The 26,244-nt window shown below is 40.5% G+C and overlaps 3 protein-coding genes and 1 pseudogene across 9 annotated transcripts in view; 3 read left to right on the forward strand and 1 right to left on the reverse strand.

Moving 5' to 3' along the window:
* Positions 1–26,244, forward strand: part of LOC146472307 (beta-1,4-galactosyltransferase 4-like) — an 87,813-nt gene that overhangs the window by 26,029 nt on the left and 35,540 nt on the right. The window lies entirely within an intron of this gene.
* LOC146472310 (uncharacterized) lies at positions 34–15,028 on the reverse strand. Of its 3 annotated transcripts, XM_085119727.1 has the most exons (5): positions 13,216–13,514; positions 6,196–6,217; positions 4,135–5,180; positions 2,044–2,715; positions 34–923 (listed from the first exon to the last, which is right to left on the reverse strand). In XM_085119727.1, exons 1-5 carry the CDS (start codon positions 13,229–13,231, stop codon positions 502–504), a joined length of 2,178 nt encoding a protein of 725 aa, XP_084975853.1. In that variant the 5' UTR covers positions 13,232–13,514; the 3' UTR covers positions 34–501. The 3 variants fall into 3 exon arrangements, with proteins under 3 accessions (XP_084975853.1, XP_084975854.1, XP_084975855.1); XM_085119728.1 differs by lacking the exons at positions 6,196–6,217; positions 13,216–13,514 and adding an exon at positions 14,913–15,028; XM_085119729.1 differs by lacking the exons at positions 6,196–6,217; positions 13,216–13,514 and adding an exon at positions 6,856–7,065.
* LOC146472311 (cyclic GMP-AMP synthase-like receptor 3 pseudogene) overlaps positions 7,330–26,244 on the forward strand; it is a 32,621-nt pseudogene continuing 13,706 nt past the window's right edge. Inside the window, exons 1-2 of one of the 2 annotated variants that reach the window (XR_014866621.1) lie at positions 7,330–7,384; positions 10,906–13,484. The product of XR_014866621.1 is annotated as a cyclic GMP-AMP synthase-like receptor 3 pseudogene, transcript variant X1 (transcript). Of the gene's footprint in view, positions 7,385–10,905; positions 13,485–26,244 lie in introns of those variants that run through there. The other variant, XR_014866622.1, reaches the window with a different exon arrangement.
* LOC146472312 (cyclic GMP-AMP synthase-like receptor 3) lies at positions 13,903–25,460 on the forward strand. Of its 2 annotated transcripts, none has more exons than XM_085119744.1 (2): positions 13,903–14,597; positions 24,271–25,460. In XM_085119744.1, the coding sequence occupies exons 1-2, from the start codon at positions 14,469–14,471 to the stop codon at positions 25,330–25,332; spliced, it is 1,191 nt and encodes a 396-aa protein (XP_084975870.1). In that variant the 5' UTR covers positions 13,903–14,468; the 3' UTR covers positions 25,333–25,460. The 2 variants fall into 2 exon arrangements, with proteins under 2 accessions (XP_084975870.1, XP_084975871.1); XM_085119745.1 differs by lacking the exon at positions 13,903–14,597 and adding an exon at positions 23,462–23,693.

Here is a 26,244-nt window from a genome sequence, read left to right on the forward strand (position 1 = left end):
AAGTTCTGAGTCAGCCATTTTTTTGCAAAGCTAGTCAATACATGTTCTTGAGTTTTATTTTCAAGTAATTGCTTTTTAGTTATTTAGTTTTTAGTACAGAGGTTACATAATTTGCTCTCAGTGCTAGACAGGACATCTGTGTTCATAGCAATGCGAAGAATTCTTTCATTTTGGTTGATGTAACCATTTCCCCAATCAAACTTAATCAAACTTAGCTTTGTTTAATGAACAATAATTTGTTCATTAATATTATTATTAATAGTGCCAGTCTGACTAGCAAGTGTGAAGTAACACACATTTCTGCTTACAAAATAATAATTTATTTACTATCAGTAATAGTTTTATATAATGTTCACAAGTGGTTTACTTTGTGGAGTTCAGGAAGGCACACAGGTTAGTCCTTCTGAAGTTCAAAAGGTCAGTGTCTGTCAGGAGAGTTTCTCTCTAAAAGTGGAAGTCCCAGTTCATTTGTATAATTTGTTACACTGCACTTTCCTTCATCTATCCCTGTTGTTCTACTTTTAACACTTTATTCCTCTCCTGCTCACTGCTAAGAATTCTTGACAACCTTGTGTGCATATTCTCGAGGGTGCTTGCTGAAATATCCGATAGCAGATTAAGATCCTTAATCCAGAAATGCTTCAGAGCTTTGCTTTGAAGTGCATCTCGTAAAAACCCCATGAACTCTGTGAACCTCTCAGCAAGCCTATCTTTGCTCCAGTCACCATTTCTTTGATTGTACCAGAGAAGAGCCATTTTCAGATGGGAAGATGGTAGACGAGAGAATGTTGACTCACGTCTGAGAATTGTGTGTATCACTTTAAATAAGTCGTGACGGCAGCCATGATCTTTGTCCATGTCCTTGAGTTGGGACTTCTGTATGAACGTGTATGATTTGGCCCATGCTGTGTCAATGTCTGCCCCTAGTGAAAATAATATGAATTTAAAAGAACTGTCAGTTACATTAAAAAAAAAGGCCTAAAAAATGTGCTGCACCCAACCATCCACCATTATGCCTTTTCTGCATGGTTTTCAATTGCAGTGAATTCCTAGTCACCTTGTACACATCGTTAAAGTGTTTCTGGTTCCTGTTACTACTGAAGCTCAGGAGATTTAAGCTTGCATGACTTCCTTGAGATTCAGAAAACTTGTGACAACTCAAGCCATCTATTGTTGTTAATGAACTTGGAAACAAAGCTAACAATACCCTATTCAAACTCTGCCACATCCCCTATGTCTTTGCAACATTAATCAACTAAACAAAATCAAGAAACTGGGGTCAGATGGGATTTTGCTGCCTAGAACTGTGATTTAACTAACTAAAGGGAAGATCATGGCAAACAGAACAAAATATGTAATTTTCCAGTACTCCATTTCAGACCTGGGGCCCGTTTCTCAAAGGTCCCGGTAACTTTCCGGGCCCGATAAGTATTTTTTTTTTGAATGTTTTTTTCACCAATTACACAGTGATCACAGACATTGTTCTTGGCTAATGTGTTCATAGAATTATAAGATTTTTAAATTTGATATTCAAAGCTAACAAAACTTGACTTCATTTCGGAAACATTTATCGGCACCAAAGACACTTATCGGGCAATAAGTTACTGGGTCTTTCGAGAAACGGGCCCCTGGGGTCCATTTCTCAAAAGTCCTGGTAACTTACCGGGCCGGATAAGTATATTGATTTTCTTAAATGTTTTTTCGCCGATAACACAGTACCATGGCCAAGTACCATGTCTGTAATTATTACAGACATGGTACTTGGCCTCTAAACCCATTTTCAGACCAGGTCTCTTGAATTCATACCAGTTTTCAGACTTTCAGGCCAGAATGGTTATAATCAATACCTTATCTCAGACCCAAACGGCTCAAAAACCATACCCTTTGACGCCACACTTACCCATATGGCTTATATGGAGGGGGGGGGGGGCGGGGGTACCCACCCTGGGATATGGGTGTGCCCCCTCTGAATATCTAACACTAACCCTTTCCACTAACACTAACCCTTAATTTCCACCAACATTAACCCTTTCTACTCCTTACCTGGGAGATGGCCATGTTGAGGTGCTGCAATGAAGAACTCATCACTGCTGAGTTGAAATGCAGGGACAAGTTGAACTTCCAGTGACTTAGATGACTCACTGATTGTGACTTTAACACCTGCGCTGCAACTAGAAACCTTGAAGGATACAGATGAAACCTTGCTGCCTATATCTTGTACAGCAGAAGTTACTAGTTTAAAGAGCCAGACTTTGAATTTCTGTGGCATTAAGAGGCCTTCTTCATTTGCATATTCTTTGTATGGGGAACCTTCTACAGCCTTAATGAGGGCGTAACCATCTTCTTTCGCATCGAAAGTGACAAAACTCTTTTTCACTTTCAACACAACATGGATGTTAGCATCACCTTCATCAGCACCCTGGATTTTTAGATTCTCATACAAACTGCCACCATATTCAAACTTGCTTATCAGAGCAGACTTTTCCTGGCAGTGCTTCAGTGCTCTATCTTTGAAATACTTGTCAATCACCTCTTTAGACCACTTAATCTCTTCACTAAGCACTGAACCCAGTTGGTCCAGGAATCTTCTCAGGAGCTGCAGCTGATCTGTTGGACTTTGAGGTGTACTGGACAGACTTTGTTTACACTGGCCAGGTGTTGCGATGGAACAGCTTTCAGGTGTCTTCTTTCCATTTGTGGCAAGTGGCACTGAAACTAATTAGAAAATAAAATGATTATATGATGTGTGATGCAAGACATTTTTCACAATGTGTTGTTCCAGAAAATATTGATACATCTGCCACTGAAGGGCCTTTCAAAACATCTGGCCGAATAGACCCAGCAAAAAAAGATAGACAAGTGTTTCTTCAATCTGTAGGTATGTGAAAGGGTTACCTATCCTGTCAAAAATGGAATATAATTTAAAGGAAAGACAAGACAAGATGATTTATATAACTCCGCTCAGTTTTACATGACATAGGTTAAATTTACATACTGGCAACTAAAACAGAGTTCAACTAAGGAAAGTAAAATTATAACAAAATAGAGCGAGTTGGGATCATCCAAATAGCAGGGCTAATCTAGTGGATGACCCCAGAAACAAAACACAATTACAGACAGAATTAAGAATATATTTTTATAAAAAGTATTTCCTCTTGTGGCAAAGCAGGTAATTAATTAGAATAATTAAGTATAGAGGTCTTAAGGGTTTTATGAAATATTCTAAGGGAACTTGCATTGGTTATACATGTGGGCAAGGAATTCCAGAGGCAAGGACCTGGGTAAGGGGTTGAACCTTGGGGTGAAGCCTCCCTGTATAAAACTTTCTCGTGTACCCCCCTGGGGGTTTCACAAATACTAGCCTTATCTGAGATTTGTCACTGTTTTTCCTTACCCACCCACCCCCTCTTTTCTTATTGTATATGTACTGCACTTATCTAAGATGGTACCACTCCATCTCCCACCAGTTCCTTGCACCCCTTCCTCAGGCCTCTGTGTCCTCACTCCCACAGACCTCCCTCTCCCTCTTCTTCTGGGTGTTGAGCCCTATTGCCCTGGCCACCACCATTATCCATTTTATTGTCAATTACTACTAACAGTGGAATCCAGTTAATACAGATGCCAAACAGACAAGCAAAAGTGTCTGCATTATCCAGGTGTCCATATTAAGTGGCCTCTTGGAATAAACATCAGACACATTTTTATCAATACAAGGACTAAAAGCATATAATTTAAAAGCAGCAGCACAATGTTTAATGTCTTAGTTGTAAATTTAGTTCAGAATGGAGAAATAAAATTAACCTTACGCTCATTCAAACAGTGTTGCACTAATTATAATTTATACAGTGTGCAGATATCCATTAAACGAGGTTAACTCTGTATGAGTCTTGAGAGCATGGCACTAGGGTCACAATAAAGTGTCCATTGTCTGTATTAAGTGGGCTAATGTAAGAGAAAATATATGGGCTTTTTGTTGGGACAAACACGCCTATCTGTGATAAGCAAGTGTTCATATTAAGCCAGTGTCCATAAAGTGGGGTTCCACTGTAGTGAGTAGGGGGACATAAAAAGCTGATGTTATGCAGTGGGTAACTAAATCACATGCATTCTACTTTAATTTACTGTATATCTTACTTTGACATTTAAGGACTTTACTTCTCTCCTTGTCACTGTCCAAAATCCGCCGCAAGCGATCAGCCATGTTTTCCAGTGTTTTTTCTTGTATGTTGTCCAACAGGTTGACTCCTGACACCCAAAAATGATCAAGGGACTGCCTTTCCAAGGCTGTGTACAGCATCTCCATGTATTCAAGAAATCTCTCCCCTAACTTATCTGCGCCCCAATGGAGTCTTGGGCTGGGATTGTAATGAAGAAAAACTGTTTTCAAATGATAGCTGGTCAGTTTAGCAAAAGTAGTCTCCGCCCGGATTATGGTTTTAACAATTCTGAGTAGCTCATGTCTGCAGCCATGATCCTCCTTGTCCATCTCTTGTAATCTTGCTTTCTCCTTCAGAGAGAATGACTGCCGCCAGAGAAGGTTGGAGTCGCAGGGTGGGGATTTCTTGCCAGTGTAAGACTTTGAGACAAAGTAATCTGTTGTGCTGAGCTGAAAGGTGGGAACTAGGTCAGCTGATAGCTTCTTCCCTGTTGTCTGGTCCGTGATGTCTAGTTGCACTGCTGGGCCATGTGCACGCACTTCCAGCTCGACAGGTAATGCAGGATTGTTAGCTTTAAGCTCATTCACAGCCTTTTGAACAAGGCCGAAAAACCAACTGGCTCGCAGCTTTTGTGGGAGAATATACCCATCTACATTGGTGTACTTCTTCAGTGGGGAGTCCTGTGCCACTTTAAGCAGTACAAACCCAGGGACTCCACAATCTTCTTTTGTTACCTCCTGTTTGGCTGTCTGTAGCACAACCATTACATCAACCTCATCAGCTGCTTCAGTTTTGAGCCTCTCATACAAGCTCCCAGTGTACTCTTGCTTACTGATGGGGAGGGGAGAATTATCGTTGATGTAGGACAGAATTTTGCCTTTGATGTAATTGTCCACCAGGCGTTTAGCTTGGTCTGTATCTTCTTTGGTTATTTTCACATGGTCTGCAGAGTATCGGCGCAGTTGTTGGGTGAGAAGAGTTCTGTCACAGCCACTTTGTTTTGCTTGAAGCATGATTACAAGGCTGGAAATGGCGATAAATAAAAATGTTAATTATTTACATCCAATACAGTAGTAGTGTTTGTGAAAAGCATCGCTGACAACTTTGTTATGTATCAGGTAAGGTAAAGTTGCACTGATTTCTGTAGCGTGAAGCAACTAGGAGTATTGCTACTCCCCCCTGGATGGGATGCTAGTCCATCACAGGGTAACACCCTCAGGGTGAAGAGAGACAATGTGGAGCAAAGTTTCTTGTCTAAGGAAACAACACAGCAATGAAGAGACCAACCTAGCGTAGCCTCAAACCACTTACCCTGCACACAATGTACATAATAAAAATGTTATAATTATGTTTAGATCCAATGCAGTAGTCTGTGTGAAAAGTTGTCGCTGTGACAATTTGATGCATGTTAGTATGTATCAGGTACAAAAAAAATTATGTAAAAATCTGTTATTTGTCACCAAGCCAAAAGATTAGAAAGGGCAGATACATAGCTTGGGGGTAAGATCAAAGTCAGTATTTGACTGAGAATTGATTCAAACAGCATTTTCTTGAAGACCATAACTTACGGAGAAATCAACGGTAGCTTAATTCATAATGTTACTCTTTCTAAAAATTAGTTTATGCAAATTGTCTATTTCGGTTTTTGCTTTTGTAGTTATAAAATTTAATATAAAAACGTTTAAAAGATACCGAGGCTTATTAAATAAATAGTAAATAAATAAATAAATAGGAATTTCAGTGGAATCCACGGAGTGGCTCTTCTCTCCACTGTTTCCAGGTCGAATTGGAATTTGGAAATGTTGGTTTTTGTGGAGGGAGGAAAACCGGAGTACCCGGAGAAAAACTCTCGGAGCAGGGACGAGAACCAACAACAAACTCAACCCACATATGACACCGAGACCGGGAATCGAACCCGGGCCACATTGGTGGGAGGCGAGTGCTCTCACCACTGCGCCATCCCTGCTCCCTCTAAAACACTAACTCTAAAACTCTAAAACACTTTGTACAAAAACATTTCAAATTTCATTGGTTGTACCTTGCCGTGAAAATGATCAGCATATCAAAGCATGGCATTTCTGATTTTTTTTTTACCAGCTATTACAGTTCCTGATGTGGTCAGCCATCAACTGGACTCGACTTGTTTTAGTCATGAACTTGTAGAAAGTGAAAGATGACTTCTCAAATTGGGGTATCTCCCTAGTTCACTTAATAGATAGTTTGCGACCGGAAGTCAGTTGCTAATTCTTCGAAAGGGGAACCCAACAAATTTTCACTTTCCATTCTCAATTATAATTTTTTAACAAGCCACTCTTTTCTTGTGGAAATTAAGTTGAAAAGACAGGCAATATTTCGGAGAAATGGCCTAAGGCTTCCATAAAAGATATGTGTAAATTAGTCAGCCTGAACCAATGATTTATCTCAAGAGAGGTTGAAGGCCTCTGTTTATTTTTACCTGACACATAAAGCTTGCGATATTTGCATTATGACAAAATGTCGAGTTATAGCTAGTTATCATTGAGTAATATCATGAGTTATTTCTCTTATTAAATTATCATTGCTCTTTCAAACTAACGCCAAGAAGCATGAGTATTTTTGTTTCTGTCTAATATTTTGAGAAAGATTCACGTTTCGTCGATCTGTAAATTTAAGCCGCATATTCTCTACACATGTATTGAGCGCTTTTAATTATACTCACCGTCGATTCCTGAACCACGAATTTTTCTCTTCTCCGTCTCCAACTGTTATTAATTCTCCGCCAATAGATAAAATAACTGTACAAGACAACGTTCCAAAAGTGAAAGTAAAATTGTTATTTAAATTGTGAGGAAATAGGTATTTTCCCTTCTTTTGTTTTCAACCTTTTTCTTCCTTTGTCACGTGGTTTTGACTTCCGAGAAATTCGGAAGTCGGTTCCGGCGGTGAGGAGTGGACAAATAAGGGTCGTTTATATTCTACTATGAAAACACTGTCGAAGTAAGCAGAATTGATATCACATGCAAACACGAGACAGACAGGTGAAGCCAGGGAATTTAGTCTATTTGTACTTCGTTTAATAGTTTAATGTTGCAAGTTTTTTCTGAGAAAAACCGGAAGTAGCAATTGAGTACTCTGAAGAGTATGATTGGTTAAAGCGATAAAATTTATTACCTTGTTTCACTGCTCATACACCTCTTGCTTTATTCACAATTGTTCCACGAACTCAAGCTTTTTATATCCTGAATCTGGTGAGTTATTTAGCTGACGTGGACTGCTTTTTTCTTTACTTTCCTTTCAGTAACACTGAAAAAGAAAAGTGAGAATCTTTCATGATTTTTGCATGATTTAGTACATCGCAGATATCGCCACATCACGGCTGTTGACTTCTCGTGGTTGCCAAATTTCTAGGAGATTCCCTGGTTTAATCTAAGTAGCTTCAGGTAAAATACGGAATACAGTCAACTTCCCCTATTGCAGACACCCTTAATGGCGAGAGTCCGTAATAGGTGGTTTACAACCAATCCCTAGATCAAAGAGATCCAATATGGCGGCCATGTTGGATGGCAAAACCAAGGTTCCCCAATAGGGTTCTTCAATCCCGCCATCCCGGACAAAATTTTCCCTCAATCCCGTTATCCCGACGGCTGTTTTAGCCCAATCCCGATCCCGGTCAGGTCATAATTTTTTTAAAGCCCCTTACCTCGACGAAAAAAGGCATTTTCAGTTGGATGTAAATTCCCACTGCAAATCTGAGCACTGATCTTTCCGCTGGTGTTTGGTCACGCGAGAAATTAGCTGTAAGATTATTCCTTCTATTTCTTTCCACCATGACGACGCCGTGACATCGCTCATTTAAGACGTTTTCAAGTTTCCCGCGAATCACGTCGATTCTCTTTAGAGTTTGTTCTTTTTCCTTTTTTTTTTCTTTTTTCTCTCAATTGAATGGTGAGGGCTGCCTTTCTTATCAGCGTTGATCCTTGGAAAACTTTTCAGTCAGGGATAATGGCCATCAAAGTCTGAAGAGCATTGCTACTCACGCACCACAACGTGAGACTGCAACAGATATTTGAAAAGGTGATAGGCCAAACACGATTCCCGCTGGTTGCTTGATGTACCTTAGACTTCTGGATAAAGTTCTTTCCTGAGTAGTTTCTAAGAGATTTCCTTTTCGATCAAAATGTGGGGAGATCTCTCTGTTGACCTTTTGATTTTGATCATGAACGAAACTGTACTGACCGAATGGAGGTTTTCTTATCATTCGGAGCCGTTTGAATTATTTCCTCTATGCCGTTGTGTATGCTAGCTCTGTGGCATTTGTTTACTTATCGGCTCAAGTTAACTACAGGTCTTAGGGAGCACTGAAGAAATTTTTATCCGTAAATTTATTTTCTCGTCCAGGACGGTGATAACTAGATATTCATTGTACATTTTCGACACTGTACTTCCTGGATCTCGTTTCTTTAGAGTGACATTTTCCGCATCCCGCTTTGTAAAATCGTCAAATTTCGCCTCCTGTATCTAATTCTAATCCCAGATATCGTCGCTTTTTTCCGCTAAAATCCCGAATCCCGACCTTTAAAAATACCAAATCCTGGATCCCGAAAAACCTATTGGTTTCCCTCAATTAAAAGTGTCCGCAAGACGAGAGTTGACTGTACACAAAAAATCATTTCAGTGTAAATGTGATAGAAAGGGCATACTTAAGACGAACATTTCAAGAAAATCCTTAATGTAATCAACATCAACCTAAAAGATGCCAAGAAATCCACGAGTTCAAGACTTCTACCAGAGTTGTGAATGATAACTAATTTTATGGCGTTACAATGTATAGGACGAAAACAATCTTCGCACCAAAACGAGGCTGCCCCTGGTGTACATCTGAGAAAATGTTTCCCACAGGCTAAGGGTAAAATAGGAAACGAAAATTTAAGCTTCGCAGTAAATTTCATTCGGGGTCCAGTGTGAGCGATACAATCTATTCACTAAAACAAACTTAAACACTGAAAGTTTGCTAATGCACAGCAACAATCATCGCCACGCTTGAGGTATTACTGTATTCACGTTCACTTCGATAAAGCCAAAATAGCAACTTTAACAAGATTGAAAGCTTCTTCCGATGTTACAAAACGCTGACAGAAGCCGTCGTTTGAACGTAGAAAGAAATATTACCATACCGAAAACAACAAGATTTTGGTCACGTGCTAGGCAACCAAAAACGTTCACATGTATTAAGTTTCATTCGGTAAGAACACGACGCGAGGAAAAAAATTGGCAAGCACGTAAACCACCGAAGGAACGTGTACGTCCACCTTTGCGTTGCACCGCGTATCGAAAGGAATCAGAGTGCGCTTGTCATTTAATTGTTTTGCTCGTCAAGCAAATGTTATGTACATAATGCATTCCCGCAATGAGGCATGGCGTCCACGAATCCTTGTACCTTAGTTTGATGGGGGTACCGCTTTTAATACGGTTACCCGGCTAATAACATCTGCATTCACGAGTTGGCTCATAGGAGCCTTTGAGTTTATTCTGGTTTTGTAATGTCAGTAAGTGTAAGATTACAAAGTATCCTCGTTTCATAAGAAGAAAAAAAAATAGAAAGACAAACAGACAAAAAGCTTTCCCAAATGAAAACTTTAATTAAAAATTGACCATTAAACCTTTTTTTTTTCTGAAGTGGATTTCCAGTAACGTTTAGGTATGAGTTCGACATAGTTTGTTGCGCGAGTAATGATTAAAACTTAAGCTTAGCCTGAGTATCAGGCTTTTCGGGGGGAAGGGGGGAGGGAGGGGGAAGAGAGAAAGAGAAAAAGGGAAGAAAAGCCTGACACGAAAGCATTGAGACGAGTATTCCGCCCCTCGATGAGCATGACGCTTCGGCGCAAATAGTAGCCAATCAAAATAACTTCTGGTCATGCAACTGTCATGTCAGCGATGACCGCTGTGAGAGATATGAATTGAAGTTACACAGACAGCTCCATTGCAAGCGCCACTGAGCAGAATTCCCGACTAGCTACAGTTTCATTACAGGGGGAAAATACAAACCTCACAGTTCAGAACGGGAAGAAGCGATGACAAAAACATAACCGTATCGACTAATCAAGAGACAAATAGCCGTGATAAGACACCCAAAATCTTGCTACGAAAACAAATAGCCGGCCGGGCCTGGCAATACAAAAACAGCAGAATAAAGAATATTACACAGTTTAAATCCAAACTAGAGACGCTGTACTGTCACCTGACGCACTGAAACAAGCCAAACCAAACCAAATAAAATGCCTCGACGTGCATAAGAACAACGACGGTTGCTAAACGGAAACAACAAGAGGTCAAATAAACAGGGGATAAAAGCAGCACTCGTAACCCAGAAATGACCTTTGATATCAAAATACAAAACATTCGACAGTTGCATTGTTCAGTCCATCATGCAAATCATACAAGAAGTTAAATTGGTGAAAAGACCGAAACGGAAGCGGCAAACATGCGAGTAGAAATCTCCCAAAGGCACTCTAGTTAGAGCTTAATACCACGCACGACCCGTACAGGAGTGGTGTTGACCCGTCAACACCTTTTTAAAAATCTTAGATACGATTCTCAGTGTTCTTTTTTCAGTTCAATACCAGAGAAGAACTTTGGAGCTTCTTTAAGTGCTTCCTTGGATTTGATTTTTTTGTCCATAGCACACTCTGTGCAAGTCAACTCGAGCTAATAACGCTTTTTCGAATGTTTAATCACGCAAAAATTTAACTTGATTTCATTCATCCATTAGATAATGTTCCTGTGGCGCTGGTTGGTTGGAGAAGATGCACTAACAAAGAAACTTCGCGCTTATTCTGCGCAGAATGTGAAGATCTCCGAAGCTGACATGACTCGTAGTAGAAATCTGGTGAAGGACTATGTTGAGAACCAGATCATGACGTACTGTCGAAAGATGTCCTCTATTCAAATTTCGCGACTGGAGTACACTGGTAGCGTGTATGAGAGACTGAAAACAGAAGCTGCAGATGAAGTGGATGTTATGGTAGTCCTGAAAACAACGAAGCCATGGTTTTGGGGTGATCCGGAAGTCATGGTTGAAGATACCGATATCCCTGGTTATGTGCGACTCAAGGCCAGAGAGGACTCAAACCTTCGCAAGTATGCAGGGCCTGAAGGGTACATCAACCCAGAACGGCTTCGAAATGGCTGGTTTTACAGTCTTGTGGTCAAAGCAGTTGAAAACTTCAAAAAGAGGTACTCACGTTCCGATATTGAGATGACTGTGCGTTATCATGGACCAGATGGACCTGCCGTCCAGTTAGATATCTTCAAGAAGGAAACGTCTGAGTTTTTGCTGTCAGTTGATCTGGTCCCTTGCTTCCAAACCGGGTCAGCCCAAAGTTATTTCGTCCCCAAGCGTTACACTGGGCAAAGATATGTTTTTAGTCCAGGCCTTCTATGGAGACAGTCGTTCTCCCTGGAGGAAAAAGCACTACTGCGTGACATGGATAGAGACAGCGGCTGCAGACACGAGCTCCTGAGAATCTTGAAAACGATTGTCAATAAGGAGAGGTCATCTCTTGGTCGACTGGAGTCATACCACTTGAAGACGGCCTTCATGCACTACATAAAAGAGAAACCTTACTACTGGGATAGGTATTCACTGGGAAAACACTTTCATGGCTTTCTTCAGCACCTGCACGCGTATCTGGAGAAAGGAGACCTCCCACACTACTGGCTACCCGGCATAAACCTTCTGGAAGACATCAACCCAGTGGTGGTTGGGCAGATGGCAGGACGGGTGAAGAGAATCCTGAATAGTGACGCAGAAATGAACAAAATTCTTGAATAACCTGAAAGATACGCTTCTTCGGGAACCCTTCAAGAGATTTGTTCTTGGAAAAGTATGGACTGCATTTATCTGATGTGTTAGCTAAATTAGGACAAATTGCTGTAATAAGTCGCATTTTGATTTCATTAAGGTTAATTCAACATAGAAGACCTTGAAACTGATTTCGTGGCTACTTTCAGCTTGATATTTTACGAAGTAGGTTTAGAAGCCTCCTGAGCAAATCCAATGCTATACTTGAATGCATCATCATTTATGTTGCACGTAGAGGGTACTGAGGCATTGATCTTTCAGATTTGGTCCAAAATAGGAAAGAGGTCTTGATGGTTCACGCCAGAGTGGCGTATCAAAAAATGTCCAGAAACGCGCGCTATTGAGATATGTATGAACTGTATGATCGACACCAGAAGGTGTTCCCTAACCTTGATTCTTACTAAAACACAAATACCTCTGTCAAACATGAAGTCAAATGAAAATTACAAAAAGGTCTGTCTCAAATGAAGTACCCAAATTCAGGGTTAGGTGCATTCTGGACGTATATTTAGTGGCTTTTAAGGGTGCCAAGGTATGTAGTTACTAGATGGCCAAATGAACTTTACGTTGTCGCTTCCCAGATCGAGCTCGAAGGTCTTTTGTTGGGCTGAATTACTGCTTGCTTGCGCACTAAATCTTTGATGCATGTGCAAGACATTTGGTCTATTTCCACAGAGCTTTTAAAGTGCCTAAGCCTATGTACGCCAAATAATGTTTATTGACTACCAAGTAGTCCAGTGTACATGTAACCGCCGGAGGCGAACACTTCTAATTCACGCAATTTATTTTAAACTCTTTTCACTTTGTCGTGTTGCCGGCAGGGCTGAACGTTGCAGCTCAGTCAACAGTGTTACTGACGAGGCGAAGAAGGTTTAAACTAAAATATACAAACAAAGTTAACTAACAAAATGCACCAACTATAAGGTAAACAAACCGATAAAACTGATCGAAAATACAGCACTGCACACTTACATTGTTGTGGCGCGTTTAGACGAAACTCCGAGTGGAAATTGCTTTCAGACTGCAGTAACTGAAAAGATCGGCTAACTACAGGAAGCGCGCTCGTTGAAAGTTCAACGTATAATAAACAGAAAATGTCATTTCAGCAAAGTGTCACTTGCAAAATGCAAATTATTAACCTAAATTCCGGCGCAAAAACAGGCCTAGGGGAATACAAATAGAGACGACTTTTACAATCAGTTTTTAGATCCAACAACGTATAAAAGCATGGCATTTTTTCTGATTTCTTTTACTAGCCTTTACAGTTCCTGATGTAGTCGGCCATCAATTGGACTTAGTGACTGACTTAAGTGACAGTTGTTTTAGCCACAAACGTGTACTGTATGTCGTTTAAATTCTTCAGTTATCAGAAAGTGAAAGATGACTTGTCAAATTGGGGGTATCTCCCTAGTTCACTTGGATGGTCTGTGACCGGAAGTCAGTTTACAATTTCCCAATAAAGTTTCACTTTCGATTCTCGATTACAATTTTTTAGTAAGCCACTCTTTTCCTGTGTAAATTAAGTTCAAACAGTCAAACGTTGAGAAAAAAAAAAGCATTATTTCGGAGAAATGGCCTAAAACTTGCACAAAAGATATCTGTAAATTAGTCAGCCTGAGCCAATCATTTACGTCTCGAGAGGTCGAAGGTAACACGTTATTCACAAATGGCCGCCAACCTAGGACGAGTGCGCGGCCAAACATGAAATCGAGGCGTTTTTGTTTTCGTGCAAACTTTGGCCAACTTACGTTGAAATTATCGGTAATCTAAAAGCGATTTCTTTGATGCGACAGTTTCTTGACTGCTAATTTCATTGGGGATGAGTTCAACTTTAAATATTAATTGCTGTGGTCCTCTTTGCAACCAGAGAGGAACCGTAGACGCCAACGGAAAGAGGGTCGGCTTTTTCAATTTTCCGAATGATCCAAAACTTTGAGCTCTATGGCTGCAGAAGATTCAAAGAGACGTTGGAACAAAATTCAAACTGACGGAAATTGTAATTTCCTGCGGTTCGCAGAGTAGCAGCAAATTGTTGTTTTCGCGGTTCACCTACTTTTGACAGTTACCATGACAACGCCACAGGGCTAAATGAGCGGGATTTACTGAGGAAAATCACTCTAAACTGACCTCGCTGTCGTTCTTAACGTTCAAATTTTATTTTTAAGCTTTCTTCTGTCGAGTAACGCTCAAACTTTTTATTAATATGTATTTAAGCATTAAGTTTGTAACCCTACTCCCTCAGGGTTGTTAGTAATGCCTGGCGCTACATTCGGGAGGGATCAGGTTTCCTCCTTTAGAGACAGGGGGTTTTTCCTGACGGGCAGCAGGCAAGCAACCGGTCAGTGCCCTATTTAACAGTGAATTTGTGTGGTTTTGAAATTGTTCTGGGTTGGGAATAGGGAAAACTTACAAAAGTTGGCTCACTGTATTTTCGTGAAAGCGAAATCAAAAAAAGCCTTGGAGGAAAGAAGATGAGTGTAGATATCACCGCATTTCCTTCGAAATTTGCATGGCGCACTTCACCGCGAAAGAGACCGCCACCGTCTGCAAGATTTTCACGGAAGAAGAGAAAGCGTCGACTGGAAGAATCATCATTTACGGTAAGCAGCGACATAACATCCAAAGAGGACGATACAGTTTCTCTCGAAACAGCTGAAATCGTTTGTGAATAAGGTGTATATACAGCGACATTTGCATTTATAACAAAATGTCCTTGAAGTAAAAGCCAAGTACAGTTATCATTGAGTAATATTATCAGTTATTTCCCTTGTTAAATTCTCATTGCGCTTTAAAACTAACATCAAGAAGCATGAGTATTTTTGTTTCTGTCTAATATTTTGAGAAAGATTCAAGTTTCGTCGATCTGTAAATTTAAGCCGCATATTCTCTACACACGTATCGAGCGCTTTACTCACCGTCGATTCCTGTACCATAAATTTCTCTCTTCTCCGTCTGCATCTGTTATTAATTCTCCGGCAATGGATAAAATAACTGTACAAGACAATGTTCCAAAAGTGAGGGTAAAAATAATAATTTTTATTCAAATTGTGAGGGAAAAGATATTTTCCCTTCTTTTGTTTTCAACCTTTTTTTCCTTTGCCAAGTGGTTTTGACTTCCGAGAAATTCGGAAGTCACTTCCGGTGATGAGAAGCCGAACCAGCGTACTACCGCGAAAAATACTGTCGACGTATAAAGCAGAAGCGGTATCACACGTAAACCCAAAACAAACAGGTGAAGCTTGTTATTTTAGTGTATTTGTACTTCATTTAACGTTTTACTGCTGTTGCAAGACGTTTTTCTGAGAAAAATTGCAAGTTGCAATTGAGTGCTCTGAGGACCCCTTCGCCACGACTTTTCGCTTTACAGAACTAGCTTATTTTCTTCGGGGACTTCCTCTTTGCCAGAGAGCCTTTCTTCCCGAAAAAAATATAGACGGCACTGCTGTAACTTTTAAGCTTTTTTACGACCTGTAAGTGATGTGAGATAATCACTCGATTTAAAGCGTCTTGAGCAAACCCTCGTATGATCGGTCATTCTAAACTCTTTGCCAACATCTCTTCGTATGGCAACTATCCATTTCCTGAACAGTTCTCTGTCTTCAGGGAACTTATGGAAAAATATTTTAACGCCATCCTCTTCGTAGACGTTTTTCTTACACCCGGGAACACAACAGTTTTGAGGCATATTTCGGACTATACTACCACATGTAAAGATGTTAACATTGAATTGTGGCCCTCGATGCATCGCCGGCTCGTGCTACTCGACCCAGATCGTCTGAGGCAGCCGCCATTTTGGAATAAGGTGTATTACCACATCATCGTTCTATCTGCAAAATTTCCCTCTGTCTTCTGTAATCCACTGTTCCGTGGCTATAGGTAAAATACGGAGTATACACTTAACCGTTGTACAAATGTGACAGAGGGATTATTCTTAACCACAAGACAAAAATATATTCAAAGTGGATTGTTCAAGTTTCAAAAACCCGATTTGAAATGCTAAATAATATCAGTATATATTTGGCTTTCGATTTTGACAAATTTTGATTTTGTTTTAAAACAATCCTTTCCTTCCAGTTTATTACTGCACATTGTTTGGCCCGAATGATGCTATTACTGCTAAATCGACGATCATTTATATTTTCGAACGGCATGCTAGAAACATTCGCATACGCGGACTTTGATCTTATGGACGCAAATCAGTCCGAAAGGCACATGCAGTGAACGTTTTGTTCAAAATCAACCAGTCAAAACAGTGGAATACATTTACTAATACTTAGGGACCGATCGTTTATTACGTCCTAGGGGGGGGGGGGGGGGGGCGTGGTTTTCTAAAAAATCGACTGTATGAAAATTTTACCCCCCCCCCCCCCCAAAAAAAAGATCTTTCAAACAAAAGTTTTACCCCCCACTGTAATGACAGTTTGAAAATTTTACCCCCCCCCCCCCCCCCCCATGGTTGGCCTGGTGGTTGAATTGTTGAGAATGTCCTGGCCACAACGTTTGGTTACATGCGGAAGTCGCTAGCTCTCTGAATCTGAACTGGCAAGAGAAACAATCAGAAGTTAGGCAAAAATTCAAGTAAGGGAAACAATCAGAAGTTAGGCAAAAATTCAAGTAAGGGAATGTACCTTAGAATATCTCTTCAATGTCTTGATAATAACGATCAGGGTTTTGTTATTGCTGGAGTCTATTCTTCAGTCGTAAAAAGAAGGTACACAAAAGGTCAAAGCAGCTCGGGGTTTGAGAGCAGTACAAGAGCATTTGATGTATGCATGTGGATCAAGGATGTGGATATATAGATTTTGAAGAAGCCTACCATCTCTATTCGTCTTTTCGTCAATTTTTTTGCCCAGATAAACAAGCCTTCAAAGAAAAACTGGTTGATGAAATACACGGTTTGCCTGTCTATGTCATTACTCAACCTATTACGTGCAAGATCTTTGTACTGAAGTATAGTAGCGACATGGAGAAGTATCTAGTCGATTTTACCAACTCTATGATTGATGAGAAGAATGATTCCTAAATACATTTAGTTGGTACTCTTAAAATTTTACCCCCCTCACTTTTCGTACAAGGTAAAAAATTACCCCCCCCCCCCCCCAAAGAGCTTGTTTAAAAAAATTACCCCTCCCCCCTCAAAAACCACCGCCCCCGCCCCTAGGACTTAATAAACGATCGGTCCCTTACTTCCGGTTTTTCTCGGAAAAATTAGACAATTCTTAGAATAAATCAAATAAGTTCACTGAGAGATAGGTTTCACTTAGTCCAGTCATCTAATGAAATTTTTATGGTCAAAGTCAAACTAATTGCAACAGAATTTCTGTCACTGCCAAATGATAGATAGTGGTCAACTTACCAACATACTAAAAGTTCCCCAAAATTTGGGTGGTGGAACATGTTTAGATTAAGCCTTGTGATATTTGGAGAATGTACCACAGGGCACCCACGTCGCTGAAAGTAATAATAAATCGAAACACACAAAATAAAGTTGTTTTGAGCGCAGTCTAAGCCATCTTGAACTACAATAAATGTTTACAATGGTAGAGCACCGGGCTCCCGTGCGGGAGGTCGTGGGTTCAAACCCCGGCCGGACCAACACTCAGGGTCTTTAAATAACTAAGGAGAAAGTGCTGCCTTTGTAATAGCATCTGCAAACGGTTAGACTTTCTAGTCTTCTCGGATAAGGACGATAAATCGTAGGTCCCGTCTCACAACCCTTGTTCATGATTACTTTGTGGGACGTTAAAGAACCTACACACTGTTCGCAAGAGTAGGGGACGTAGTTCCCATTGTTGTGGTCTGGCCTTCTATCTTTCACACTCATGCTTGGGTTAAGTGGGTGGGTGGGTGAGATCGAATATGGACCGATAGCGGCTGCCAGAGGCGCCTTAACATGCTGACGTCCGATCTCACCCCACAGAAATGTAAACCGCCATGAGACTTGGTGATATGTGCGGTATATAAGAATTCATTCATTCATTCATTCATTCACATTAATGTTAAGGATACTTCCTGGGTTCGCGGGTGTCCTTTGGAAAAAAATTCGTACGCGCGCAAGTTTTAATAAACCTCTAACAAACTATATATCATTATAAAGCTTAATAAATGTAGTTTCCTATAAAAAATATAATTGAGCGATCTTTTCCTTTTTTAAGTGCCAGGAGCCAGTAGAACCTCGAATCCACCGATGGTCGTTCCATTGAATTAATCGGTTATCGAACGCCGCGCGAAGAACGAAATCGCTGCACAGTGTTATTCACAAGGCATCAATCAACAAAAAGGTGTCAGGCTTTTTCGAAATTCTGATTGGTTATTTAGATATCCACGTCTAAAGTTTGAGTAGCAAAAAATATTTGAGTCGTGTTGCGTAAACAGTTGCCACGGGAAAAATATTTTGAAAATCAAAATTCCCTGACACCTTTTTGTTTGTCATTATTCCTCGAATCTTCTGGCCAAATTTCACGACAATCCGTCACAACTACATACCCTATTAATTCGTTCAAAGTCGACATAGTCTGCCAAAATTCAAGTGCGAGTTTTCGCTCGATAAAGGTTTGCAAGAAAAACAAGCCTCCACAGGAGATTATGACACCTCATTAGGTGGCGAGCCAATCGAGCAACAGGACCCCATGGCGTCAACAACAATAGCACAGAATTTCGCGGAAAAAGTATCGCGTTGCAGACACGTTTTAGACTCCGCTGTTGTGATCGAGCGAGATGGGGAAAGTGGCGAAAGGAAAACGTAAAAATCAACCAGGAAAACGGGGAAAAACCAAGGCTAACGAAACCAGAAGCGCGTCAGCGGAGAGTTTGCCAAACTGTGCACTACTCGGAGGAGTGCACTGATAACAGAGATGAAATCTATTGGTTTGGTTGTTCGTTTTGATTGCGTGTAATGTAATTTACGCTTCAAGCTAAAGCGATTATACATTTCGTATCAAAGGAAATGTATAATGAAACAAAATCGCATTTTTACTGTTATTTAGGTACGATGGTGATTTCTTCGTAAGAAATATTCAAGATAGCGTGGAGCGGAGCAAAAAGCGAGAGAAAGGGCCACGCAGAACGCGCTATCTCCAGTATTACACGTGGGCTGATACGCTTCTGTTGAGTTCTATTTCATCGGTCTAATTCTTGCTGATTTTATTTCAATTTTATCTCGCTGCAGAAGAAAGAAATCGGCCCAGAGGATGTAGAATATGATATTTGATATTTTCACAGGACGCTTGCAAAGTTACGGCTGCAGGACTTTTGCACGGCAATCGACCTCTGTGTACTTGATCCAATAACAGTGGATTAAATTGAAGGCCGCTGCTCCAGTTCTTCGTGATCACCTTCGACAGAACCTTCAACGTCGACTAGAGTTTCTTGGTCGAACCAAGAGCCTTTGTTGCTCTCTGCAAGATAACGTTTTCGATCTTCGCTGAAACCTATCTTTCCCTTTTTCTTAGGCCCTGGCATCTTCCGGGATTTCATCCACAGGCTCTTTCCGTTTTTTGATGACTTTTCCATGTGGGAAGCGCCGGCAAAGAATAGAAAATTCGAAGTGAGAAATTTTCTGCAGGCGAGATGTAAACAAAATATGCCTGCCTATTTCTGAAATAAGAGCTCCCGGATGAAGCGTTTGCCGCGAAGATTCCTCTGGGGCGTCTCGCACTAAGAAGATTATGACACCTTTTTTATTTATTTACTTTTAGATGGAAATACGTTTTCCAAAATATCTCGCGCGCTTTTTAATATTTTTCAATTTTTTTTTCAGTAAATGTTAGATAAAATCCCCAAATTCTATTTGGTCGAAAAAATGTTTTTTCCCTTTTTTACCCTATCGAACCCAGGAAGTACCCTTAATAACAGATAAAAAAAAATTAAATAATCAGATTAAAAACACGATTTGAGTGGTTTCAGACTCCAACGGTACAACATGAATGTATGGCAGTATTTTGTTCGTCTCGCTGTTTTGTCTGTAAGTTCTGTAATCACGGACTTTTATTTTTAATATTGGACGTTTATGGTTTCTCTGCAATGGCTACTTGTTCTATTTATAGCAGGATCGTGCCGTGAGAAAAGATAAGATTTATCTAAAAGCAAATAGTCGTTCTTAACTGCTATAAAAAAAGTCTTCTTAATGGATAAAAGACTGCGACAAATAAATCAAAGCGAAGGACATGTCATTGTGGACGTTTCACCTCTTTCAACATGTTCAAAACAAGAAACAACAAGTTCCAACAGTTTGGCAATTCGATTTCTCTCACTACTTTCAGCCTTTTTTTTTTCACATCGTATTGCAGCTAAATACACTAACGCTTAATAATTCATAAACAGAATTAGTTATTGAAAAATTAATATGATTTATTCCAAGGGAATTTGTTCTACACAGTTTCTACTGACAAAGACCTACGCAACTACAATACATCATGGATTGCAGCGAGTCCATAGACAATGGAGATCTCACGGTCACTTTGACGGAAAAGGGTTGCAGAAACCTTAATAGCTTAAGCCAGACACTCGAATAGTGCACAGTCCAGGTGAAAACTGGCCAATGCGTACAAAAGAAATGCCGTCTTGATTTCATCAGGTCCAAAAAAACAGGGAGCCGTAATATTGATCAGAACGAAAGAACAACTATCGCTCGCCTCGCATGCGGATCCCACAAAGACTGCACGTACCGTCCTGGCGTCTTGTACTGACATCACAGAGACTGCCAGTAAAGCTCGGGAGCCAAAATTAACCAGTCAAATCGACAGCAATATCCCGAAAAACGACATTCTTTCACAAATACAACTTGATAACGTCCAAGCGGAATCCAGAAACGAAAGTGTTAAAGAAGGCATTGAGGTGGCGAGAACTATGCTAAGACGACTTGAAGAAGGCAAATTCACAGTAGAGGAAGTTTTTTCTACAGAAGTGGTCCAAAGAATTTCAGAAAAGCTTAAACACGTGCAAACTTCAATAAAGAATCAACGGACTGCTGTTCCGTGGACTGCATATATGGAGATGGTAGAAATACTACGCAGATTCATAAAAGCCGTATGCACAGTAATTGGAGTCTGCACCTCCATTCGGTTTATGACATGCTTCCTTATTTTGCCGCTGCTGGTCACCGACTTTATGCTCAATCGGCTTGTATCTACCTACAAATGATGAATGAGCTTCAAAACACTCACCCAAACATTTGCATAAACTTTCAGACTGGACTCCATTACGCACGGAGAAGGGATTGCTTTTGGAGGGGCTTTCCACTAATTTGATGATTGAACAAGTTCTAACGTTAAGAAGAGCGGTGGTTTAATTTAGGTGGCCGAACACAGTTTTCCAGTATATAGGTGTTAGTAAACCTTATTTTAAAACTCCTGAGTACCCGAAATTAGCATGGTGCAAGATTAACTGAGAAGAAATAAATTTTGATACTTCTTGTTGAGCAAGGTCCCGTTGCCATGGCAACGCAGCAAGCTATTATCCGTCCACAAATAATGGTTTTCCTTAATTTTTAGAAAATGCGCTCGTTAGATCTTTTCCATTTTTTGTATCCAGAAACAACCACAAAATGCTGACATAGTGACGCTGTTTTCAAGTAATTTTAACAGAGAGATCTCCTGTAAATGTTGGTTTTACACTAATGTTTTTTGAAGTTACCCTCTGTTAGATTTTGGTTTTTGTTTGTAGGCGAGTTACGCTTTTAGAAAACTGCTGTTTTGTCAAATTTCACGAAATTCTAAGGAGCGGTTCCCTCGAAAACAGTTCATTGCCATTAAAACGACCAGCCACAATTTTTTGGTCAAATGCGCATACGTGGCTTTTAATTAGGTTTTCTCAGCAGAGATGAAAAGCGTGCAAAAGTTTAGCTCTTCGTGAACTCACTTTCTTTGTTCGGTGATAAATGAAGAAGGATTCACAAACGAGAAACTGAGTTATTTTAAGAGCAAAACTCATCTTTGTGATCCATTTGGTATAAAATCGAGGGATCGATGTAGTATTTGCTTACCACAACTCTAGTGCGCGCTCAATAGCATCCCTAACAGAATCTGTAAAGCGCGCGCAAACTGTGTTCGGCCACCTTCACTCAAGGTAAAGGATTGTCAGAGATGCAGTTGCTTGTTTGGTTAATGTCAATGCCTGCTTGTGCAGAAGGCAACGACACCTTGCAGACCCTTACTGGTGTTAGGTATTCACCTTGTTTGTAGTATTTTATTTGTATTTACGTTACCACAATCAGTTTTTTTTGGATTGTTTATTTACTCCTCACAATCAGTACAAATCAGACTGATATTCTCACTTTTCTAATTACAGGTATATCCACGCTCCAGGAGACGCAGATCTAATGATAGTCCAAATGGCCGTTCAGTCCGCCAAGTCAATCACAACAGTCCTTGTAGAGATGACACAGACCTTCTAGTTTTGCTTTGTCATCATCCTGATACAAGCCCTCATGATCTGTTTTTCATTCCACAGCCAAAGTAAAGGTCAACGACGCGAAAAATTTGGAGACAGACAAAAAATATGGAACCAGAAACTTATATAAATATTATTTTTGTTCACGCAGTTCTAGGATGTGTGATACAACATCAGAAATACATGGGATTGGCAAAGGTTTGGCTCTCAAGAAGATTATGAAGGATGCAGAATTTCAGGAGCAAGATGAGGTTTTTAACAATGAAGATGTCACAAAGAGTGATATTATACAGTTGGAGAGAAAGCCCTTGTTTGTCTATACAGCGGCCGGTCTGACGAAAGTCTGGATTCGTTACAATATTCGAGATTCTGCCAGAAGATCACAACAGGGACTTCATTTGTGCATACCGAATGTCTCCCTTCGACTTCTGCAGCCGCGGTCTACCACAGCCTCACAATTTACCACCAGGTACATCAGCGGAGAGATGTTGCGCTCCAGTCACAAGACTGGGGTTGGAAACTTGTAGACCTCAGCATTAACGATGAATGAAAATCACATCAATATCCCTCCTGAATATGCGACAAACGGGTAGATTAGCCCCACCCCCCCCCCCCGCCATTCCCATTCCCGTTAGAATCTTCCAAAAAATTCAGTTTGATCAGTTTAACTAGACAATTATGTAGAGGTTACCAGATAAGCCAAGAAAATGATATATATTATGGGATTGTGTTTTTTTTTAACTGTTGAATTATGGATCACACCCTGTGCCTGTTATGCCAAACATCACTAGATGCTTGAAATGTTGCAGTCTTTTTCAAATTCACCAGACGTTCTATACAAATGATAGAAAAAACACATTTGCGTTAGCTAGTAACAATAAATTAGCCTTTCTTGTAATTAAAGGTAACTTGTTAATTAAAAATATCTTTCCACGACGTGGGTGCCCTGTGGTACATGCTCGAAATATTATAATGCTTAATCTAAGCATGTTTCACCACACAAATTTTTAGGAACTTTTAGTATGTTAGTAAGTTGGCCACTATCTATCATTTGGCAGTGACAGAAATTCTGTTGCAATTAGTTTGACTTCAAACCACAAGATGACTGGACTAACTTCATAGCTTAAGAAGCAGGTCAATGTTTGCCACTGGGAAACGCCAAAAGTTTGTGCGAATGATGTCACAGCTGATCTCATTGGTTACTGAGAAGTTTCGATGATTTTTCTTGAATTTCAAATATCACTGGACAAGAGGAAGACAAAGCAACGATTTTTTGACCGTTCTTTTCGGTCTCATCCGCCTGTGAGGTTGGTATGATATACAATATGAAGCGTGTTTGGGCTAGATAGTATTCACGGTGCAAATATGTGTCACAATCAGTGCCTGTCATAGCTCGTTTTTTATTAAGTAGAGAAAGCGCCGACTCAGGTCACTCGGGGTAATGTCCTAGCTTTCAGAGGAAGAGAACTGTTCAACCCTCTTCAACCGAACACTAATGGTACATAGAGAAACAAGAATTGATTTCATGACAGATCGATCACTTTTGTATCGGAAGGGCATGCGCCATAACTCGTCAGTCTCTGCAATCACATGGAAATCTAGCCGCCTCAGTGCGAAGACGTTATTCGGCTCGTCACGCCGTCACGAAAGAAGATTTACGTAGGAGGCTAACTGGGAATCAGGCCAAACTTAAGCACACACTTAAACCAAAATCGCACGTACCAACGCATAAACGAGTATCCCCAATTACACAAGGATGTGGGTTTGCAAGAAATATTGCAGTGAAGTAAAAGTACTCAGCTGAACTACTTTATTGTACCATTCTCCAGGGTATTTCCATTGGACATATTAGATCTGACTTTTACTTTGCTTCTCGATATACAGGTCATGTCGGCTTCGCAACCAGCACCATATTCGACGAGGGAAGAGCCGCTTATCAAAAAACTCCGTAGGTTCTCAGAGGAGTATGTAAAGATCCCCAAAGATGACATGGATAGGAGTAGAGAATTGGTGACGAGCTACATTGAAAAACAGGTCATCGAGTACTGTCGACAGGAGTCCACCGCTCTTCCGATTCTTAGACTGGAGTACACTGGCAGCGTGTATGAGGGCCTCAAGACAGAAGCTGCTGATGAAGTTGATGTCATGGTGGTACTGGGAACTTGCCAAGATTTCAATGTCAAAGATTCAGAGATACCAGGTTATGTGCGACTCATGGCCGGTACGGATTCACAGTTTCGCAAATATTTAAGTCCTGAAGGATACATCGTTCCAGAGCTGCTTCGAAATGGCTGGTTTACCAGTCGTGTTGCCAAAGCAGTGAATGCGTTCAATAACACTTATAATTCGGACGTCCGTTTGAAGATGCGTTACCATGGGCCAGCCATACAGATTGATATCCACTGCAGGAGAACCGGCGAGAAGCTACTGTCAACTGATCTCGTTCTTTGCTTCACCGCAATTGGTCATAGCACTGAATGTGACTACTACGTGGCTAAACCTTTTTCACTAGGCCGAGCCAGACGAAAAACTAAGCTCCTTTGGAGGCGGTCATTTTCACTGAAGGAGAAAGCTGTGCTGCAACACATGGATCGAGACGGAGGCTGCAGACATGAGCTCCTTAGAATCGTGAAAACCCTTGTTAGAAGGCCTCGAGCGTCTCTTGGCAAACTTACGTCATACCACTTGAAGACAGCCTTCATGCACTACATGGAAGAGAACCCTAACAATTGGGATGGCGAGAACTCCCTCGAAGAACACTTCCTTGGATTCCTCCGGGAAGTGCGGATGTACCTAGAGAAGAGCTATCTTCCACACTACTGGCTGCCAAGCATAAACCTTTTCGAAAACATCAGACCAGTGGTGGTCGCTCACATGACAGCTCGCGTTAAAAGTCTCCTGAGAAGGAAATCGAAAATGAACAAACTTCTAGAATGTCCAGGCTAACTGACTGGCACTCCTCCGTTATAACTGTTGTTAGTGATTTTGTTTACTTTGAAGGATTCAGTGTATATGTAGTTGACTCGTTTTTGAGGGATATGACGGTAAACAGAAAATAAATCGGTAAATAGACGCTATGAATGTTGAAGATTTGTCTTAACTGTTGTCATGATTTTGTCCCCCTGCTGCAGAACTTCACCTTCCTTTTTGGAAGAACTTTGTTTTGGTGAGGGAGGAGGGGGGGAGGGGTTCAGGCAAATCACCAATAATTCAGTGTAACTTTTAAATAATTTGAAGAATTGTAAAACTGTCTTTTTCTAGCAACAGGAGTTGCGTTCATTGCCGCCGTTATAAATTAAAGGAATAAAAGTGATTAAAGGGAGACAGAAGAGAATTAATTGTGTTAGGCCTACGATTTTAATAAAAATAACAAAAGCATTTATTTATACACGATGTATGTTACAGCATGACTGATACGGTCGTGTCTAAAATATATCCAAGAACTAAAATAACTAAGAGTTGTTTGTACAGGCTAGGATAACATTAAAAACTATTAACACTATAAAATAAATAAAAACTATTAATAGATGCATGGAATTTAGATTTCATTTTCTTGATTGATCTTTTAAAACTGTCCAGTGAACTTAGTTTCCTCATTTGATTGTTCTAACCGGTTCCAAAGTCCAGCGCCGACATAAGTCTTTGGTCGAGGTATGTTAAAACCCAGTTGTTGACTTAAGGTCGGTTTACACGCGCGACACAAGCATAAGCACAAGAAACCTACGTGTAAACCGGAGCGACACAAGCATAAACGCAAGCACAAGAAAAGAAAATCATCCCTTTTTTTGTGCTTGCGCTTACGTTTGCGTCGTTGCGTCGCCCGTGTAAACCGCAATAACGCAAGCATAAGCACAAGAG

Source organism: Pavona decussata, unplaced genomic scaffold, assembly GCF_977016875.1.
Source record: "Pavona decussata unplaced genomic scaffold, jaPavDecu1.1 SCAFFOLD_100, whole genome shotgun sequence".
Classification (NCBI taxonomy): Eukaryota; Metazoa; Cnidaria; class Anthozoa; order Scleractinia; family Agariciidae; genus Pavona; species Pavona decussata.

Excerpts from the sequence above, each read along its gene's own strand:
- LOC146472312 (XM_085119744.1), top strand. The coding sequence starts at position 14,469 with ATGAGTGTAGATATCACCGCATTTCCTTCGAAATTTGCATGGCGCACT. Across the intron at positions 14,598-24,270 it reads TGGAAGAATCATCATTTACG|GTCATGTCGGCTTCGCAACC; the intron begins GTAAGCAGCGAC and ends CTCGATATACAG.
- LOC146472310 (XM_085119727.1), bottom strand. Across the intron at positions 2,716-4,134 it reads TAAAGTCCTTAAATGTCAAA|TTTCAGTGCCACTTGCCACA; the intron begins GTAAGATATACA and ends TTTTCTAATTAG. Across the intron at positions 924-2,043 it reads TCAACATGGCCATCTCCCAG|GGGCAGACATTGACACAGCA; the intron begins GTAAGGAGTAGA and ends TATTTTCACTAG.